The 23,752-nt window shown below is 32.5% G+C and overlaps 1 protein-coding gene across 1 annotated transcript in view; it reads right to left on the minus strand.

Annotated features, from left to right (window-relative positions):
* Positions 1-17,305, minus strand: part of LOC144856415 (uncharacterized) — a 38,988-nt gene extending 21,683 nt beyond the window's left edge. The window contains exon 1 of the mRNA XM_078714421.1: positions 17,171-17,305. Within this exon, the coding sequence (XP_078570547.1) occupies positions 17,171-17,190 (20 nt within the window). The 5' untranslated portion in view covers positions 17,191-17,305. The remainder of the gene's footprint in view (positions 1-17,170) is intronic.
* Positions 17,306-23,752: the final 6,447 nt, after the last annotated feature.

Below are 23,752 nucleotides of genomic sequence, written 5' to 3' on the forward strand. Positions count from 1 at the left end.
ACATACAAACAGCACAACTACTGTAGATAACACATGAACTTCGACTGAGTTGACATGGGACTGATTTGACATGGGACCAGGTTGATGTGGACCGAGTTGACATGGGATCAAGTTGAAATGGACCAATTAGTTGACATGGGACCAAGTTGACATGGGCCGAGTTGACATGGGACCAAGTTGATGTGGACCAACTTGACATGGGACCAAGTTGACATGGGCCGAGTTGACATGGGACCAAGTTGACGTGGACCGAGTTGACATGGAACCAAGTTGACATGGACCGAGCTGACATGGGACCAAGTTGACATGGACCGAGTTGACATGGGACCAATTTGACCGAGAACTGAGTTGACATGGGATTTGATTAGAACCAAATTTATATGACTGCAGGTTGAGTGGAACTGAGTTGACTGAGACAGAGTGGTTTAAGACCAAGTAAGATGTACACTATTAGAGTTTACTGTCCTGGTAAGAAAGTTGTTTATATAAATTACTACAGTTGCCATTAAACATCCAGTTTTATCATCACAAGTGCAACATGATAAATTTAATGTAGGTTACAGGATTCAGAGTTTATACTATTAGTCTAAATCAATAAACACAGATTCAATATCAGTTACTATCGCTAAACTGGTGTTAATAAAAGTCACATTATTGATACTAAGATTTGTGTATAAGTAAATGTTGCAAAAGTACTCTAGCCCAACAATAACGGAAATCATTTCTTAGAGCCTGTTCTGCTGCATAGCGCCGAATAAAACAAAATTAGTTTTTAGGCCACCCTGCTCTGAAATAACTGTTTAAATTTCTGGTTGGTCGTTAAAAAAACGTTAACATTACCCAAAATGCAATACGATCCGACGGTCAAACCTTCAAAATACTACAGCTGTCAATCAAATAGCCATTATTTGTGTTACAGCTAAAAGTTACCCAGCGATACCGGTTAAATGACGAGAATCAGATTAGACTATAAAAAGACGTCACATAAAAATAAAGAATAAAATAATTTAAATACTATTGTGCTAGCATTTGATACTACTGAACTACATTACTTTGGAGGTATAAAATACCTCCATTTTTCAACTAACGTTTGTACTATAGATGTTCAACCTACTTTTGAAATTTACAGAAAATGGCTTTGATATTAAATAGTAGCCCTAGGCAATAAACATTGCGAAAACACACCAAATTGGTTGAATAAACAGAAAGAAAAACCTTCTAATTTCAAATATGTATGGTACTTTTAAGCTTGTTTTTTATTAGTGAATATATTCACGCGAATCAAAACATTCCTGCATGCTGATTGGTCGCAGATTTTTTCACGCCAAAACATGCGTGAATAAATTAATATAGTGAAAAATAAGGCTTTAATTTATACACAAAATATCTTGTATCGTTCTAATAATTTTTAATAACTAGATAATTTTTACTAATTGTTTACCCTAAGGAAAACATCAACAACAGGGATACACATGCTTGTAATGTCAGTTGGAACAATCTACAAACAAGTCAGATCTGAGCCTCAGGGTATAAAAAAAATATTTTTCTTAATAGTCCAGACAGATATGCAGACAAACAAACAGTAAACACCTTAAAAAACGTTGAAAACATTCTAAAACAACTCTATCTGCAAAAATTATCTGCCACAAAAATAATTTAGTAATTAATTTATAGGTTATAAAAATTTAAATTTTCCTTCTGTTTCCCTGAAATTATTCAATTTTTACCTCTAGGGAATTTGAGCCCAAACTAGGTGACTGGAGATTAACAGTTCTTACTCCGTCTGATAAAATCCCTAGCCTAGATCAAAGGATTATAATAAGAACACGGATAAATACTGCAAGATATGGATTTCCTTTAAATTCCCAACGGATAGCTCCATTGATAGAATCACAGCAACTCATGACTCACCCAATAGAAAATATGCCACAGAAAGCAATCTGGGTCTCGTTAAGAGATATCAACGAACTTGAACCCAAAGTAATAAAACAATAACAGATGTTTTGACACCTAATTTAGTTGTAAATATGAAAAATGACCTCCAGTCCACACATGAACTTAATTATAATAGATATATCAGGTTTGTCTTTGTGTTTATAAACAAAAGTTTGTTTCACATTTAAATAAAAATTCACTTTCCATACTTGTGCACTTAAGACTACCGGTATACTAAAACAGAACATTATTATATTATTTTTTTACTTTAGCTATATTATTATTTTTTTTTTTACTGTAGCTTATTCTAGTTATTTTCCATATATTTTATGTTTTGGTACATTGGCTAATAAACTAATAATTTAACTATTAACTGTTGCGATATGAAACATTTATTTCTCAATTTTTTTTCTTTTATAATAATAAATAATAATTTTTTTCTGTGGTAACAAAAGTTGTATGGCACCAAATATTATAAGCGAGAGAACCTGGAACAAACATTTTTTTTAATTGGAATTTGGAATAATATGAGGAAAGTATATTAGTACAGCTCTTAGCAGTTATCCAAATTATTTGGTTGTACTGTATATATCCCTTTTTGCGAGGAATAGAAGGGTCAAAACATTTAGTTGCTTTTAAATCCAGGAATTTATTGGATAATTATAGTAATCGTATTTGCCCTAAATATTTGAGATATTTCTGTTTTATAGTTGAAATATATTTCAAAAAGAAAATGTTATTAAAATAAGAGAGAGAGAGAGTTTCCACATTTGTTATACAAAACTGTTCTACTGCTCAGGTTCATACACATGCGTATCAAAATGACCAGAAGTAATCAGGTACTAAAATGACCAGAAGTAATCAGGTACCAAAATGATTAGAAGTAATTCTACTGTACTAAAAATAAATGTATTTTTTTAGTGGTTGTTTTCTTTAATTATTGCATCATGAAAAAGAAGACCACTGCACCTTTGTGTGTTTCGTATGATAGGCGGAAACCCTGGAAGCAGGTCCTTTTTCGTTTGGGTTATTGATTTGTCCATAATAATTAATGCATTTTGCTTAGGTTTTCCCATAATGTAAGGTCAATTTATTTTCTCTTTCTTTTTTGACTGTTAATAAGTCAGTAGAATTTGTGCTGCTTGATATTATGTAATTGTGAACCATTATTAACTTTTTGTACCTGTATATATATATATATATATAAATCCAAAGGCAAATTACTGAAAAAAATGACAATGCTGTGGGTATCAGTGGCTGGATCTCAATGGAGATACAAATAAAAAAGCGAAAAGCTAAATCAAAACGATAAAGTAAACAGCCAGAAATAACTGTATGTAATAACTGTATGACTTATTTTGTAAACATTTTGTATGGGTCAAACCTCTTGTTACCTGTTCCTCCGTTTTAAAGGAAAGTAACCAATAAATATTATTATTATTATTAACTTTGCATAGTTTGTTTGTATAATTTCCATAGTATTTATCTTAATTTCTGTATGTCCGTAATTGGGGCAAATTTCTGCAGTAATTGCGGACATTGGACATTCCGTAGCACTTGAGAACACTGGTAAAATGGCATTGAAATTTAGGATGCGTTTCTTTAATAGAACCAATGCATTCACTGGTTGCAAGATGAAGCAAGATTTACGATACAGTATTTATAGAGTAAATAATATTTATTTTATTGTTGTATAACTTAGCTGTATGTTTGTGTGTACAGTAATAACTCAAGTAGTTGAGTGACAGGTTGCAAGCAATACACTGGTGTTGATGGAGCTGTTATAAGTACAGTTGTCATCTAAAACCACAACCATGCTTTTTACAATTTCTCTCACTCAAAAACTTAGTAGACAAAGTAGAACATGAAGTTGACCAAATGCTTCAGGGTGAAAAACAGTGTTGGTGGGTTACTTAGTATAGATATTCCACAACCCAAGGCAGCCTATACTTGATTTTTGATGAGTATACGTAGTTACTTGTCTTTATACCTGTTAGTCCTAGATTTGACCTACAAACACAATTTTTATGCACATGTTATGAAGTTATGAAACTACAGTAGGTCGAGTCTAGCTTGTTTTGTCTCTTTGATCTGGTAGACGTACACTGCTGACTGCCGTGGGTCCATGGAAGGTCTAATCCGTGGAGGGCCTAATATACAAATTTCCTTAGTTTCCATTTAAGCTTTAGGACAATAATAAAATACCTTTACATTTAATTTTTGTTTCATATTTTTGTTTATTGAATATAGCAGAACATTCAATCAAAGGAAAGCCCTATTAACGACATAATTTCCTGTGAAACGAAGGAAGGGTGTACAAGTTTTAACACTACAGCCATAAAGAGACACCTCCATTAAGGGGACACTTTGGTCCTCCAAGTTATACTCTAAAATACAGGTTCCACAGTACAGTATAAAGTCGTACTATAATTTATTCTATAATAGTATCTAAATACCAAAAACCTAACTAATATTGCTTTAGAGTTAAAAGCACAGCTAGCCATAGTCAACCTCTGTCAAGGGATATAATCAAAGCTTCCAAAGACAATAGAAACGTTTTATTAATGTAAGAAGCGTGCGGACTAATGACGAGTCAGACAGAAATTGAAGATGCTAATTGAATCAGAGGTTACGTCTCATCAGAAACTGTGATCGCTAACATAAATAGACAGAACAAGGGTGGTTGGGAAATTAACATATTATCTTACTTTCGGTATCTTCTTCTTCCCTGCAGATAAAGGAATGTTCCCAGGTGACGGTCAAAATATTCTATTATATCTTGATGAAATAATAACAAAATTGCTTATTTTCAATTAGGACTTATATTCAATTTTTATAGAAAGTTTTAACAATATTAAAATTTAACTTAAGAATGTAAAAAAAAAACTAAATGAAAATACTAAAAAGGTACAGCATTTAAAGGAAAAATTCTAAAATGTAAGCAAGTACCAAATATAATTATAGTCATCTTTATGCTAAACTGAAAATGAGGATTTTCAGAATATAAAGTCACGGACCCATGGCCACCAACAGTGTAGTGCTTGCCATGATCAAATCAAATCCCTCATCAAAAAATAGGTGAGGGGAAGAGAAATCATCCCTCTTTCAATATATGTAGGGATATATGTGACATCATCTCTCTAGGACCTGCAGTAGAAATGTTCATTTTTTTCAATTAATTATTATGGTTCCTAAAATGATTTTACCTAAAACTGAACACCCTGAAAAGATTATTATTATTATTTGACATTAAAATGGCATATTAAAAAAAAATGTTTTTATTTTTTGCAGGGTGACAATGTATCTTTAACCAGATACACTTTAAACCAGTTTCTTCACTGAAAGTTATTAGGCTGAAAATTAGAAAATTTGTTAAACAAATCTTCCTACTGGGTTTTGTATATCCAACAGATAGAATGATTAGAACAAGAATGTTGTTACAGCAGTGTGAGGCTATATTAACCAACATGACACTTATTATAGTCTGTGCATCACTTGTATGACATCAACTGTGATAAAAAATTACAATATATGAAAAGAATTGTTAGATGGATTTAACGTAAATGAAATTATGATCATCCACATGCTTAAATAAAAACTGAGAAAATTTGGTCTCTACGGACCTAAACCCAGTAATGAAGCGCATACCCAGATCAGCACACCTAGAGTTTTTACATTAACTAATATATGAATGGGACCAACAGATTTACATCCTATCCAAAGGATGAGGTAATAAGAGTAAAGCATTTTTCCTGAGGCACAGACAGGCTTGAACCCATTCCTATCAAATGCTAGTCGGATTCCTTACCATTATGCAATATTTCTCTCTGAAATAGTACAGCACTCAACATTCCAGAAATATTGGTACATTAAAATAAAGAAAGAATTACAAATACTGTGGCGCAGTGGTTAGAGCATTGGACTTGGACCGGTTCAAGCCCTGGCCCAGTCACTGCAGTGTGGAGTCCTTGAGCAAGATTCTTTATCCACATTGTTCCTCCCCACCCAGGTGATAGAAATGGGTATCGGTATGTTAAAAAGTACTGGGAAGGTAAATCAGACTCGTTTGTGCGGGAGGAGTAGCGTACCCCCACAAACATACACACTTAGTGGAGTCTGGCCCAAACGCTAAAGAAATGGAGATGGGCACCACGGCCGTTAGCATTAGCTTAGGTTTCGACTTTACCTTTACCTTACAAATACAAACAAGGACAGAATATAAACATTGTATCACCTATAAACCATAATCATAAACAGAACAAAACAAAATAATGGAAAAAACTGGTGTAATTATGCATTTCTTTCTTTTATTAGTTGCCACATGAGGAATGAATATTATAATGAATTGAGAATATTAAAAATTATATGCAAAATTGATTAAAAAAAAACTTATTTTGTTCATGAAGACAAAACACATCATACTCTTATAGTATAAGAGTCTTTTATCAAAGTCATAGTAGTAGTAGTATAAGAACTTTGGTGTAAAGACAGAAAATATGATAATAATATACCAGACAAAAAAGATTTAAAAAGAATACAAAAAAAACAAAAGACAAGCGAAAACATATCAAGGATTTAATGTGATATGAACAAGGTTGCACATGTTAATACTGTAGGTTCCAAGAAACCCCAGGATTTAAAATATATTATAATGAGTTTATGCACTGAGCACGTGCAATGACAAACAAAAGTGTGTTGAGGAAAGAAATATAACCTGAGAAAGTCACAGTATATCAATCAATGTCTATTTTATTAACCTACTACAATAATGTTTGTGTTTATTTATATCAGAGTGTAGCTAAAACATGTCAAATATTAAAATGAGGCCAAACTTGTTGTTTGATTCTATGTCAAATCTGTCATATAGTCAAGGGGTTTGAACAACCCTCTCCGCCACTACATCATAAACACCACCACCCCTACCAATTCTTCCTCAAAGAGCACTTTTTAACCAAGAGAACAGCAATCAAAGAGTTGCATAGAATAAAACTAGCTTTAGCTTTTGTGAAACAAATACATGAACAAATTAACCAACAAGACAGAAAATTGTATTGCATGTTGTTTTCCAGAATTTACTTCTAGAATATTTTGTAAACAGATTGTTCCAGTCTGTTGACCTCAACAAACTATTGACCAATCATGTGTGTTTTTTATTGAAACAAATTGTTCAAGTGACCTGTGCTGTTAAGACAAGACAGACAGTGTTTAAAAACGATTTATGAGCAGTAGGGAATGTTTTTACTCCTATCAATCATAGAATAATTTCTCTATGCTCAATCAAGCAATAATTTGTCATGGTTGTCAGGAAATGATCAAACAGGGAATAGGAACATATTGCACCTCTTTAACAGCTAATAATAGTAAAGATATAGGGAAACAGAAGGATGATAAAAACTATTGGCCAATAAGACGTAATACTTTTGGGAATATGTGCAGACAATTCCTTCAGTTTATCTGATTGGATAATTGTGCCAGACGACAAGAAATAAGTCGATTGTATAATAAATCGTTTCCCGTTGATGAAATTATACGTTTAGATTACTGTAGGAATGACTATGACATTCTTAGTTGAGTTGGTCAATTTTAAATTTGTTAACATTATTGGAACAGACAAGTGGTGAAATTAAGATAATATTGAATTGCCAATAGGAAGCACGATTTTTAAATTTCTGATGTAGGCATACTTTACAGAAATATTAAACTCCATAAGTGTGACATCAAAGGAAATTACTTAATATGATCATTTTATTTTAAAAACGTTTAAAAGTATTCCAGAATCCTGCCAAAAAAAATGATCCTGTTAGAACTGGGCTTCAACAGGAATTTGCCGGATATTTTAAGCAGGATTTCAGGAACCCTTTAAAATCTAGAAAACTATGTTTTATAACAACCAATAAACAAATATATGTCTTCATTTATAAATGGTACATTTCTTATTATATTATTTTATTATTTATATTAAAAATAAATGGTTGTAAATGCATAACATAGCAAAAAAAAGAAAAACAAAATTTGTGACAGAAAAGCCATACAATATTGGATGAATTGGACAAACAAAATGATACTAGCATAAAGCCAAATTCAATTAGCAGACTTTAGATGAATTGGGAAAGAATTGAAGAATTGAGAAATCAGCATTTACTTTGCAAAATTTAGCCATAATTAATAAAGACAACAAATGATTAGTTGTATTGGTTTTTTTTAATAATGAATTATTTATACAAATGAAAACATTTTGGCAAAAGTTCAATTTGTTCAATCACTTGACAATTTGCTCAATGAAAATAATTAAGATACTTGTGTATAGGAGGGAAACAGGTGTACCCTACCTTGAGTATTATTTATCTTTTCTAAACAACCAGAGGGTGTTCTAGGCAGATGGGCTCGGACCATTCTATATGGGGTTGTACAATTTGTAGGCTATATGCAGCATACAACAACCGAGGAAGCTATGAATGGAATCCCCAATAACAATGCATGCTGTCTTCCAGCTTAGCTCAAAAGCATTATTGCAGAGAAACTAATAACATCACAAATCACTTATTACGTGCATCTTACCAATGCTGAGCCGCTCTTAAATGAGTTTAGATACATAGATTCTCAGCAGGGTAAAATTCCATCAGAAGGAAGGCCTAGGCTCTGGAGAGTGCCTTCTTGTTGATGCTGTCTCTGTTTGTGTGCACAAGTCACGGCCTAGCACCATGATAAGGCAAATAGTGACAATGATAGCTCAACTATTCATTTCATACTGTAGGCCTATTTCATATCAGGTTATAGAAATTCAGAATATTGAGGACTTATTAGATGTACATATTTTCACGATTTTGATATGGTTTACAAAAGAAAGTATTTGAAAAATTATGAAAAATTATAAAATATGGATACTACTAAATACTTGATATGCGAGTTTAAAAACATGTTTTGATGTTTTACCCAAACGGGAATAATGTTTTACAAAAAAACTAAAATTCAATTTTAAAAAAAACATTTATATGTCTGATATAAATAGAAAGTCAATGACGACCTGATACTCTATAACGACTACAATTAGCAAGACAAGTATCACGGTATAAGATCCAGGAGAGAAGGTTGTATCATATTGGTAGCACTAATATCAAAATTTGATATAAAAATCAGTTCATATTTTCATTTTTCAGGTAAAGTGCGGCCTCTAGAAAACTCCTGGATCTTCCACCTAGAACATTGCAAAACAAATTTGCGAATATGCATTTCATACCAGCAATGTTTGTTTTACAATGTGTCAAAAAACTGAAGGAAGTTGACCCATTGAAGGGTATAATATTGCCTCAGTTAATTTGGAGTGAATGAGGCTTTAAATAATATTACCAAGGAAATATAGATTTGTGATGACGAATACAATGGCAGTCGGCCAACACTAAACCCATGTTCTTAAGGAACAGACAAAAAAATTAACAACCTACATACAGCTACAAATTATTCATACCAAGGATAGAATCATAGGGCAATACAAGTGTTACTAAAAAAAATTAAATATAAAAAGGAAAAACAATGCCTACAATGGAAACTTCACATCTCCCTTGTTAGAAATTTTGGTTCAACTCTGATGACCCATCGGGCAGGAACAAGTCATTGTCAGCCTGAGTTTTGAGATGGTAATATGGTGCTGTAAACAAAATTATTGCAACATCATTTCATGAAGGATTCTGGAATGGAAATTGCTAAATTTGCTTCGGTAAAAGGGCGTGCTTGAGGTTGAACTGCATTTTGCGAATTAATTAATTAATTTTTTTTATTAATTGAGGTGCATCTGTTTCTTATGAATCTTGGCAATGGAGATTTAGCGAATAGTGAACATGAACCCTTCCTTCCCCATCCTTTTCACATATATCGTCTATAAAAGTGCCCCACAGATGTATTTTCCTTTTCAAAATGAAAATAATTTTTTTACAAAATGAATCATTGAAAATATATTTATAAATTTAAGTCCCAAAAGAAAATGGAGAATACTGATTAGAGTGAAATTATTTTGTGGAGGAACAAATCAATTAATTTTAAAAAAAATATGGAAATTTCAAAATGAGTGTGTCACTGATATTATTAACATAAGCCTAGAGTTTAACAATATGAAATGTTTATTGTATAGTATAGTGTTTTCTATGAGAAAAAATTTAAATGTAACTTTAAAAGCAATATCATAGGCCTGTTTATGTTGCAAGCAATAGTAAATTATTATTTTTTATTATTGTATTACTATTATTTTTCTTAAAATAACAGTTAACAAGGCCAACAGCCATAAGTCGCGTGCTAAAACGCATAGTGATACCAGAACGACCGACCGACCGACCGACCGACCGACCGACATAGTGAACTATAGGGTCGCGTTCACGCGACTAAAAACACCACTGACTTTTTTTTATTTAGCAAAAACTTGGCAGAAATTCAAATATTCATCTATTCTGAAATAACTATTCAACATTATGCAGCAGAAACAGGCTTATACTAGATTCTGTAAGGTAATTTACTAATAGGCTAATTTTGTTTTTGTTTGTCAAACCTGATTTACGTTTCGGTACCATCATAGAACCATTTTCAAGATCAAGTGAATACAAAACAATAATAATTATGTGCACTAAAGCACCAAAGTTGGTGACAGGAAATGCTACTGAGGGTTAATTAAGTAATTAGCTCCTCCTACTGAGTACAATTTAGCTTTGATGGAATCCGATTGTTTATTGAGTGTAGGTTTTATCTCTTTGATCCACAACATCTCGTTAATTAGGCAATACTTATTATTACATTTAGATAAGACTCTAAAGTATTCTGAGATATCACCAGTTATGCCATGTTGTTTAAATAGTTTAAAGACACTATTAACACAAGGTATACAGTGCTGCAGCCACAAGAAATAAAGTGGTGCGGTGATCGCTAGAAAAGAGAACAATCTCTGTGCAGGCCAGAGTTACCAAAGGCTTCTGTGAGAAAGCGGTCAGGTTAAAACTTTACCAACAATACTGGCTACGACCCTGGTATAGGGTAATACCGGGCATATTATGTTTTTGCCAAAACACATTGTAGTTTTTTAATAGGTTATAGACAGTCTCCATCGCAGATCGGCCGTATTTTGTTTTTGTTTGTCAAACTAATTTTACACTTTCAATAGTCTATCACTAAGGTATTATCGAGAATATTTTGTTTACAAAAACACTTTACACTTTTGAATAGTAAATTTATAAATAGCTAGCTAAACAACACCAACTTCAACAAGGTCAGACAATTTAAACAATTTTATTTGGTTTTCGTCTGGCGACAGTTACAAAGGGACGAAACTATTACATAATTTTCACCGTTTTTACCGTATTGTTTAATTTGGTGACTCATAGGAATTAAAGAATTTTAAAATACAATCAACAAGTTGAAAACAAGAATTTGCCCTTTGTGTATTTTGTAAATGTATGTGAACTGCGATATTTTAGCATTTAGTGTACTTTTTGTTGTTGTTATTATTGTTAAAACTCCTTAATCTGAAATTAAATAACCAGTTTAACCTTTTCTGGGCAAGAACCTTCTTTTTTATTACAACAGTATTTTCTTTTTCTTGCTCACTAGCCATTGTAGGCCTATACTACATAGAGGCTGTTCACACATACAAGCTAACTAATACAGTATACAGATAGAATAATATACAGTCTTCATTCATTCAGTTGCCGGTCTCGAAAGATGTACTAGGTTCTCATAAAGTGCACATGAGCTAGATGTATACACTGGACCTACGGTTTATAGTCCTTATCCGAGAAGACTCGTTATACCACCAGAATTATGTAACGAGTGAGATTTGAAACCCTTGCTCATGATATGGCTATGCAATGTTAACTGCTCTTGAAATAGGTTACAATAAATAAAAACAAAGTTGTTTACTTATTTTAAATGCAACAGTAAACAATCTTCCATTGTTCTGAAAATATTTAATATTTAGGTTTTCTGGCACCAACAGATTAAACAGATATTAATCAAGATTATCACAAAGATAAAGTAAACAAGGAGATGAAAAGGAATAAATTAAATCCTAAACTACTTCAAACGAACTTTAATCTATGTTAATCAGGAAAGCTGAATCCCTCACCACATTAAAAAAAAATCTCAAATCCCACCTTTTTAATTTGCACTTTTATCATTAATCTTTTGGTCTTAAAAATTGTATTTAGACCTGGAGGTATTTTAAGAAGATTGTTTATTAAGGGAAAATCATGTTATAGGTTATTTCATGGATCGCTTATTTCTCCATGGTTATTCTTATAAAACTTTGGATAACTATAAACTAGTTTGACAAAAAAAATGTGATGTGCCCAAATATAGTAGTAATATGCCTAAATATGCCCAAATATGGTAGTGATATGACATTATCATGTCCATATATGGAAATATTTTTTGTCAAATAAAGTTTGATAGTGTAGATCACTTATTTCTCCACTCCATGTGTAGACTGAGCTTAAGACAATGTAAACAATTAACAATTAACACATTATAAAATAGGTGATGGCATCAGATTGACATGTGTCTGTCATTGGATACAGTAACCCAAAACAGTCAGTTCATCTTAAAGTCAAGGTTCTACAATTGGATACAATTTCAACCACAGTCTACCAGATCTTAATGATACATCACTCATTCATTACCTATACTGAAAATAGTTCAATGACATTCTTACCTTTACAACATAGGAAAATCAACCACACAACCACAGTGTACCTAATCCTATACTCATTTCCAAACTGACAATAGAAACCCAATTATTAGGACACATATTGTATAGTGTCCCCTGTTAAGGGGTCACAGAATACGGGGGTTGGTTGTAGTGTTGCCGCCATTTGTTTTACAGCAAAGTATACCCTATGGGGTGTGATGCTCATTTGAAAAACTATTGCAACAGAACCGGGCCAAATAATGACACATTTGTATCAAAGTGTCTGCTGTTACGAAGTCACGGAATACGGGTTGGTTGTATGTGTTAAAACATACATTGCCTCCATTTGTTTTACAGCAAAGTATCCCCTTAAATGGGGTGTACTCTAAAGAAGGGTGTACCAAAGCCAGGATTAAACTATAGTTTGACACATGTGAGCCCGATAAATACTATTATTACTAAGAATATTGGCCAATCATATACTGTTGGTCGATAAGCCGGTTTCTGCTGATAATAAACTGATACAAAGATATGTTAATAAATTATCTTCAAAATAATGGTTATTTTATTGATCTGTACTGCAGCATCTTCAATGTTTGTTAGCCTGATGCCATTGTATTTTGGGTAACTTTTTTAACACTTTCATTGATGAGCACCCATTCATTAAAAAAGTATTGATTGGAAGCATAAGAATAGCAAAAATGTGGTGGATATGCAGCAGAATCATGGTAAATTTAATAATACAGTAGCTATTTCAAACTAGCTTTCTTTTCTAATATAATAGCAATCAATCAATCTCTTTTTAAAAATTTTTTTTGTGGAAATCTCAATCATAGAGCATAGTTAATCGATGACTGATAACTTTAAACGCTTTTTTTTCTCTGTAAGTTGTTTTGTAGGCGAACATCGATATTGTATACATGATCCAGGCCTATTCTTTAGAAATTCAGCACAGAGACTATGTCCATTCTTCACTAAAAACCAAGGAAACCTATTCAGCAAAATGTAGAAGCCATTATGAATCATGTGGTCTTGTCATTACTTTCAATTACAAATGACTAGTACTCACATAAACTAATTAACATACAGTACAAAGCCCCTTTGTAGAATCACTAACCAGAGCCAACTCTCTAAGCCCAGTGTTTATGTACAAAGAACAAGAAAAATAACATAACATTTGACTTTGTATTAAACTTAACTTATAGATTATAACATGTGAGACTTGGGGAGAAAGTACGAGTTCTTATCAGGGCACATAGTTCAACATGGTAAACTAGCAATTAGAAATTGATTTGGTAAGTGAAGATTTGAAAAATGCATTAGAACCCCTTCTTTGGGACACCCCAATTAAGGGTACACTTTCGTGTGAAACGGATGAGGGGCTATATAAGTATTATTACTAACAGCCAACCCCTAATCAGTGTACACTCATATTTAGGCCACATACCAATCCTAAGGTATTCCCTTGGGTTCAGTTGTAGCAAATGTTTGCTGATTGTAATTTTTAATCACTTTTTAGTGTAGAAGGCAAAGTACTTGTGGCTTGATCTGCTAATTAATTACTGTCAATTCAACATTTTGTAAAATCAATTAATTTTTTAAAATGTGCGTATTCGCAAGTTGGGTTGCTCATTTTGCTAGTTAGATATGTGGAACTAGCAAAGGTTTGCTAGCGTACAAAAAAGTAGCCCTGATTATAAAAAAAATAAATTACAACATGAACTCTGTGTCCTAAACTAATGTTATTTTAAGGCACATGGCTTTGAAAAAAGGCCACAGCCTCCAGTAATTCTAGAAATAACTCAACACAAACATGTAACATATCACATTTATTATTATAGCAATTCTAAAGATCATGTCACTGGTGATACATTCATTTTATATGGACTGTACACGACAATGACAATTAAGAACTTGTCTGAATTTAACGTTTTAATGACAAATTTAAGAAGAGTCAATGGTAAGACTCCAGGCATTGTTTGGTAGGCTTACAATACGTTCCATTAATCATTTCTTAACACGTTTTTAATGGCCACACGTCTGGATTTAGTGGGTTTTGACCCGGTAAATTCTTGGGGTATATCAGTCCATTGGGACCGTTTAGTGTGAAAGGATTTTATGACAACACTGTACTATTTTATTTATTTTTAAAAATTGTTAATACTGTCAACAACAAAATGGCGCAGGGGTTATCCAGGGGTTACACTTGGAGAGAACGTTCCCCTCTTTTCACAGCTACAATGAAATTATAAACTAATTTTTGATATCTATTTTTTACTATTATTATTACATGTTAGCGCCCCCTCCTGAAAAATCCCGGATCTGCCCAATGGCTGTTCCCAGATTAATGGTTAAAATCATCTATTAGATTACTTATTGGAACACCATTTAATTGGTCAACACTGATTGATACAGTTTACAGGTAATGATGATCACTGCTGCACTGACCTTAGATCAACCACCTGAGTGTGTCACATTTTACAATGAAGGCTGGAATTCATGTAAAACAAGCACGAATGTGCGATACTCGGGGTACAGCAAAAGAAGCTGTAATGACGTCATAAGACGGGATGTGACGCCATACAGACATCAATAACCTCGCTACCAAATATTTTATACAGCTATACGGTACCATCTTCAAGACGTCATATGGCTGCATCCGGTTTGAAATTTTAAAATCCGGCTCTATAGCTTTGAGGACATGTCCCTGTAGTATATACATGCCAAATCCCAGCTCAAAACTAGAACGAATAAGGGAGGAGTAGTACTTTATAAATCGCACTTTTTACTTAATAGTGTCGGATGGAAGAAAAGGAGAAGATGAGAGAGTCCTAGACTCGGGTACCCCGAGTAAAAACTAAGGCTAATTCAGCATTTATACAGAAACAGATTCTACTATTGAAAACCAAAGTTGCTTAAAGTTTATTGGCTATAAAATACAATCATCCTTCAATATTGTGGTTTATTGTTTACCTTTAAGTTTATATTTAAGTTTCCTTCCTGTCATAGCTAAAGATACATTATTCAAACACATATACAACCTACCGGCAACAAAGGATTATTTTTATAAGTTTAAGTTTATCAATAAGTTCTGGCTGGCTGTTATGATTAGGTTTGTTGGTCAATACACACAGGGAGTGCTTGGAGGCTAGACAAACAGAACATAACAGATGGAAGGACTGGGGTTAGGCTAACAACTTGTACTTTGCCTCCAGGGGGAATAAGCTAGTATGATTGAAGCTTGACAGTTTGAAAAGCATGTCACCCTCAACAGCAGATCCTACACATGTACAGTAGCCACTTACACTTTCATTTATAAGGGTATACGTTTCCGAAAACCAATGTTCTGGGGACGTCCCCGGATAAATTTATTAATCATACCTTGACAAGTTTTAATGGCTGTTCATCTGATTTTCGCCGGGGCTGGGGGTGGTCTGGAAAATTATGCAAGGGTACACATCGGTTCTTTGGGACTGTGTGTAGTAAATTTCATATATCAAACAAAGAATTTTATGACAATTCTATGAAAGCTATGCTACTGTTCTGCAGATATTTAAATGGGTTATCCAGTGGTTTTTGTGAATGGTTGAACAAGTTTGACGAAGTTCTGGATATCTGGTAGCAGCAGCATGTTCCAGGTGCTTAACAACTTCGCAAAGAGCTTAGATTGAATCAGTAAATTATTTTCCAGGTTGCGATAATTTTTTGTTTTATTCTCGAAACCTTTAATAGCAAGGTTTTATTTCGGGACAGTAGACGAAGGCAAAAAAAAAATGTAAGAGGTTTAAAAAAAAAAATAAACTGTGGCTAATTATGCCAGAGGTTTAAACAACTATGACTACTATATACCATGCTAAACAAATTCCTCTACGGATAAATTGTTTTGCCCTAACTGAACTATCTATTCAGTAATAACCCGATAGATTAACCAGGTGGGCGCCAACTGTAGGCCTACATTTGGGGAAGAACAAAGCAGCTGAGATCCCGAAGAACATTATTTTTCCTGAGTGAAGTCCACACATTTTTATTCTTAAAACCGTATACATTTGCAGACTATTTAACCCCAGGTCATAAAAGGGACAGAACCGCTTGTCGACAGAATCATGATGAGAGGGACTGAAAAATTAGATACACATTTGAGCCAGGAAGGAAAGTTTCAAAGGTATTACCTCTGGGAATTATGGGATACTAATAAAGGAAGTCTTCGCACCTCAGTACCGGAAGACATTGGAACATAACAAAAGGAAACATCAATAATTAAAATGACATTTTGTCAAAAATTAAACATTGAATAACATGAATATAATTCTATACAATTTTCTACTTAATTTTCTTTCTTATTAAGCTGCCCTTGCCCAGCATTTTATTGTTGATTAAAATATTATGCTGATTGAATAAACAAATGATCTACTAAAACACACAGATTATACCTATATAAAATATGTTTTAAATTTAAATGTGTCAACAGTGAAATTAAAGTTTTACCATAATTCACATAAAATAATAATACAATTTTTAATTTATTAATATAAATAAACATTTATTTCTAGATAAAAAAAAAATATTACTCACAAAGTTAGTGTCGTCGACATTATATTCTGCTAGTACCAAATCCAAATTTTAAAATGTGTTTTGTCGATTCCAAATATAGAACCAAGAAAAGAAGTACTGTACGGCCAAATGTCTTTCAATGCAGCACAGCAATAATCTGTGTTAACTAAAAATGACGCAAAAATAATTGATCTCTGCTAACTGGTAAAGTTGAATACAGTAAAACGGTCTGCAAAGTGGACAATTTCCGCACAGTGAACTAAAGAAATGCTGTAACCAAACTGCCTACAGAACTGGAATATTTGTGTAGTATAGATACAGTGAGCTATTACTGATAAGTCTGGAACTATAGGCCTACTGGAGATGAGCAGTGAGACAGCAGTGTCCTTATACAAGGCAGATGGGCTGTTAACCTGACAAGCTAACAATGTTGATTAAAACCTTGCTATCCAATTACAACTATAACAGTGAAACTTCACAACTAGACAATGCCACTTTTACAGCCAAACAGATTACTGGAAAGTTTTGGACTGATCTATTATAAAAATAGGGATGTAAAAAGTATATTGAAGTATTATTATCTATAGGTTATCAAACTTCAGATCACTGAAAAGTTTTGGACTGATCTATTATACAAATAGGGATATAAATGTTTCTTATGGGATTACTCTTCTATAGGTTATTAAACTTTTCACAGTAAACGTCTCCATTAGACAATGCTATTTACAGCCAGAAGACAGACTACACAGAAGTTTTAGACTGATCTATTATACAAATAAGGGTACATCAAAGTGTTTTTTTCACAGAGATTATTTTCTATAAGGTTATTAAACTTGACTTGTTAAACAAAGGTAGGTTTTACCATAATTAATTTGTTCTTAGGTTATTGTGGTATTAAAACTATATACACACATATGACTAATTTTGATAAACTGTCCCAAACAGTGATTATTTAATTTCATTGTGTATTGAATACAGAGTTTTTACATATTATAAGTTTGCTTAAATTATGGAAAAATGGAAAGCTGTGGTGATCACAATTTTAAATCTGACATTTAAAAAAATATTTTGTCTATATTTAAAAACCTTTAAAGGATTGCCAGCTTTTTTTAGAAAAAATTATAATTCCCTTGTTATAGTAGGATTATTTGTTTTATATTTTAATACTGCAAGAATGTCACGTATAAAGTATACAATTAAACTGTTAACAAATAGTTATTTGTTAAAAAAACTTATCTTAGCCAAATCCCTTGGCTCCGAGACTAAGCTTTTCAATATCAGTAAAAAAAACTATAAAAATGTGACAAAAAATTGACAAAAAGAAATAAAAAAAGTTTTTTTGTGAATGTTTTAAATAACAATTCTATTGCCAAAATATAAACACTATAAGTAGAAAAAAATTCCACTTTTTACCCACAGAGACATGACTTTATTTCAATAAACATTTGGCCTATATTTCACAAAAACTACATTATTTACATGCTTCCTTTTTATATTTGTTGGAAAAGACTTAATTCCAAAATTTTTTTTTTATGCATTTAAGTAAAATCGTTACTGTTGCACATTCAGATTCCAATTCAACTAAGAATTGTGTCACGTGCGGGGTAGGATACCATGACTGTTGCAGTCAGGTCCATTGTCGACATAAGCGCTTTCATTCCCGTTCAGTTGCTTGAAAGTCGATAAGTCGAAGTTCCATTCATTCAACGGAGTTGAATTGAATTAAGTAGCTTTCAGATCTAGGTCGACATACGCCTACCTTAAGAATATTTCAGATTGTAGAGTTATAGGCCTAAGGTCTAAACTCAAGGCCTTCTCTTTCAGACATCTAGTTAGTGGTTACCTTAAGTGTTGGTTTCAGCCCCCTCAAATATTCACTTTGCCCCCCTCAGATACGGTAATCACTTTTGGAAGGTTGAAGCTTAAGATCACAAGAAATAAAAAAACAAATATACTCTGAATTGCGGCCATCAGCCCCCTCAAATATTCACTTTGCCCCCCTCAGATATGGTAATCACTTTTGGAAGTTTGAAGCTTAAGATCACAAGAAATAAAAAAACAAATATACTCTGAATTGCGGCCATCAAGGGCAAATAAACTAGACTATATTGAATAGACAGTTTGCGTAGAAGTGAAACCTGTCAGTAAACAGACTCGCGTCGCCAGAGAAGTTCTGATTAAAATCATTGTCACATGAAAACAATTACACTGAAATTGAATTAATTATTTCAAATAAACATGTAACATTTATTTATATAAATAACTTCAACGACAACAATATGTAGGTGTTATAATCTTACAAACATTAATGTAGGTGTAATAATAAGGGTCACAAACAATAAATTCAGAACAATAAATTAATAAGTAAGGTGTTTGATGTGTGGGAGGTACTGTAACACGCAATTGATTGTAAAAGGTGAATTCGCTTTCCAAGTGACAAATCCATTCACAAAACAAATTAAAGTCTTTAAAGTGTGTATTAGTGTCTAATGGTTTTATTTTTTACTACTTTATTCCAATTTTATAAAGATTATTATTACACGGCTATTGAATTTCTTTTAAGATAAAATCTCTGGATGTCTGTCCTGCTTTATTCTAGACTAGGGGTCACACAGTCTTCAAACTTGGTATAAGAAAGAACGAGGGTACAGGTACGCCCACACTTGTCACATGAATACATTACAAACAGTGTAAATGATGAAAGGAAACATTTTTGAAGTTCAAATAAATTTGGTAATTTGAGTTATGAAAATTTGACTACTTCTTTGAATGTAATTCCTGCACTTTTGAAAAGTATTTTTTGCATGTTTCAATCAATTTCCCTCCATGCAATATGCTAGGTTGACATTGAATCATATATGAGTGTTCATTGCAAAACGAGGAAGAATTGTAGACAAAGTAAAACAAAATAAAAATAAAAAAGTAGGAAAATCAAGCGACAAGTTTAACAAAAAGCGCTATATAACGAAATCATTTCCAAATATGGTATTAAACACAACATTTTTCAAATGTCTCATCGAAACGGTTTGGGAATTACAATAACTTGTAAATTAGTTACAATAATTGAAATAATAAGGATAATTGATATCACATGTACAGTTAAATGCAATCATTCAAAACAGTGTTTAATGATACAAATTATTATACATTAAAGCACCCAGAAAGTTAGAGAAATACTTGGCAAATGGCAGAGAGCTACAAAGTGCATGTTTTTAAAATATTCAAATTTTGTCATAACATAATAAAACACTGCAAGACCATAGCCATTAGGAAGTGGAGAGAGCAATAGACTGGGGACGATCCACTCCAATCACACTTAAGTGAGATTTTTCCCTTAAATATTAAGTATTTTGACTTTAAGTATTTCCCTTAAATTGTATTCACTTTAGGTAGGAGATTTTTCTAAATTTTTTTGTGAATATGGCCACAGAGGTGGAGTTCTAATTTGGTTTTTTGCTTTCTTTAGATTTTTAATAATGCTATTCCTGTTGTGGAATATAAAGATATTGAAAATTTATTTTAAAATTAAAATGTTTTAATGCTAAATTCACACATGAAAGGGAAAGTTACCTTTTGGTGCATAAGTCTGGGATGCCAGACACACACTGGTGATGATCAGGGTTCAATTTTAGACTGAACCCTGGTTAGCGATGAGGACGTATCCTCATACTCCAGTTTGGGTTAGATTTTTTTTTTCTCAATGTCTTGTACAGAGCTTTTAGAGGTTTCACATTAATATTATGCACTTCATATCCATGGACATTATTAAATCCAAGATATTTTAAATTTCGATTAGCCAAAAAAACACTTGCACATGCAGTACAGAAATGTTCCACTTCAGTAAACTCAAAATCCTGGATCCGCCACTAGGAACATGGTATGGAAAGGAAGCAAGGAAACACGTACACTGTACAAAAAAATTATTACAAACAATCTGTTACTGTAAATAGTAGTTTGAACTTTAAGAAACGGATATTTTTATTTGATGATGATGGTATTTCAAAAGAAAAATAAACAAACCAAGGAACTAATAACCGTCATTAATTCTAGGCTGGAAATAGAATTTCAGCTCTTGGTTCCGTACCATGACCAAGTCTAGTCATTTAGTCCCCATAAGAAAACCACAAAAAAATATCCTTTTGGAAAATTTACTTGTATCCTGTTACATTGACTGACAGAATGAATAAGTGTCAATGTTTCACACACAGGGCAGACCTAAAAGTGCGCCAACGACCAAATATCCCAACGACAGACTCGTTTCATTCTTGGTGCGATGCAGGTTAACATAACCCAATTGGTTGTCATTGGCGCGCTTATGTAACCCAAAAACTAGGTTTCAAGTCAGTAGATTCACCTCTATTTAACTGTCGATTTCCCCTTGCTCTCTCATTTGTTTAGGTGATATACACCACGAGGTTACCAAAAATGAGTATATTGAGTTGCATCACAATGGTGAGACATGCCTTGCGTTGAATTGCATGGATGATAAAAAAAATGATTTATTACATGTAGCAAAGCATGTAATGTTTAATATTTAAAATTGGTGAGTCATGGCTTATATAACCAGTTTTCAACTTCTATAATTGTATACAGTGTTGATAAAAATTGTCAACACCTAAATTTATGTATTTCTTTATGCATCAAACGGTCATTCCGCATGCAAAATGTTTCTTAACATGAAGATAATGGTTTTTTGACTTGACAACTGCAGTGTGTAGTCAAATCGCATCATGAAAACAAAAGGTCCATGTTTTGACATAGTGTGCAGGAATCTGGAATCACGGCCATTTGTTGTGTGGGTCATTAATTCATCCCTCCTTTGTGATTTAGCAGGGTTTTTCCATAACTTAGGCCAAAATATAATTTTGCGTAGTTTGTATGACATCTATTTCAACTTCCGTAAATTCGAATTTGGGCTGAAATTGATAGTAATTATGGACATTTAGTAGAACTTTAGAACCCTATCATTACAGTTGTTTCAATCTAGGCATAAATAAAATATGTTTGTTTTCATTTCTTGATGTAATAATAATTTAAATATGTTTGTTTTCACCTTACTTTGTTTTCATCATAACGTTGCTAACGTGGGACAATAATTAATAATAATAATTTGCAATTTTATTTCTTGATGTAATAATAATATTGAAATATGTTTGTTTTCACCTTAATTCGTAACCTTAATCATAACGTAGATAACGTGGGTAATAATAATAATTTGAAATATTATTTCTTGACGTAATAATAATAATTAAAAACTGCCCATTAGTAATATAATGTCTACACATTGACGTGCGACAGCAACCTATAATAACATTTTGCTAATAAGTTAAGTTAAATTAAATTATCCATTTGGACTGGGATTTGGACTTGGCCTCTTGTGTCCTCACAGATTATGCATTCAACTCTCAATAGAAAGAAATACATTAAAATTGGAACTAATTCATTCTCTGATTTGCTCACAGAAACACTGCAGTTTCAGATTATAATGAAATTTCTATTTTGTTAGATGGACTTTTTGACAAACTTACACTTAGTCAAGCTTTGATTTGTTTGATTTTCTGCAAAGTATGGACCAATAATAATAATTCGGGCTAAGCGCATTATATTTCATCCTTCCACTAAGTTTTATGGAAATCGTTCTTTTTATCTGCATCCGTTTCTCTTTGGAATGCGTTGCCTATTGACATCCGTCAGGCAACTTCCACCAGTGTCTTCAAATCTTTCCTCAAAACCCACCTTTTGAATTTTAAATTTTCCAAATTTTTCTGTCTATGTAAAGCCCATTGAGGCTTTCAGCATAATGCACTATATCAAGTACCAGTTATTATTATTATTATTATACAAAGTCTCAATGCACGAAAAATACAAATAAAAGTGTCAGAATTGTTTTTATGTGCATTATTTTTATACCGCTTTATATAGTATTATAGTATTTTTATATTTCAATTTCTTAGTTTGGACTGTCAGGCCCGTGGGCTATATAGTAACTGAGTTTACTTTTGCCGCCCATAGCAGACGACAACATTCTTTTTCTTTTCTTGTATTGTAAATGGCTTAACAAATGAATGAATTAACTTAAAATACTAAAGTCTTTTTTTATTGGTATGATTTTTGGTTAAGTCAAGAGAGTTATAAGAAGTGCTTTGTAAAAACAAGCTTTATTTATCAAAGCAGTTCTTTTTATCATGTGGAATTAACTTTTCATATTCGATTTATGAAGAAAAAAAACATTTTTTTAAATTAATATGCATAATTTTTTAAAAACTTGAAACATATTTAACCAATATCCTCTATATAAACTAGAAAAAAAACCTTTTTTTGTCATTCAAATTGATTTAAAATCAAAAGAATAAGAAATTATTTATCATTTTTCTAAAAAAATATATGAAATGGGAGAATGATTTTAAAGATTCAAGAACATAATAAAGATCGAACCAGTGACTTTGAAAAGTTAGTTAAGGTATGTTGAAACCAGTAATTTTAGTCCAGTTTAAGTTCATCTTGGCAGTGAGCCAAACGAAGCACTTAGCTCTGTAACGTGGTTGGGTGGTGCAAATTGAGGACACCAGACAATCTCTTGATGACATCATCAGTAGGAATGAT

This window comes from Antedon bifida, chromosome 11 (genome assembly GCF_963402885.1).
Source record: "Antedon bifida chromosome 11, ecAntBifi1.1, whole genome shotgun sequence".
Lineage (NCBI taxonomy): Eukaryota > Metazoa > Echinodermata > Crinoidea > Comatulida > Antedonidae > Antedon > Antedon bifida.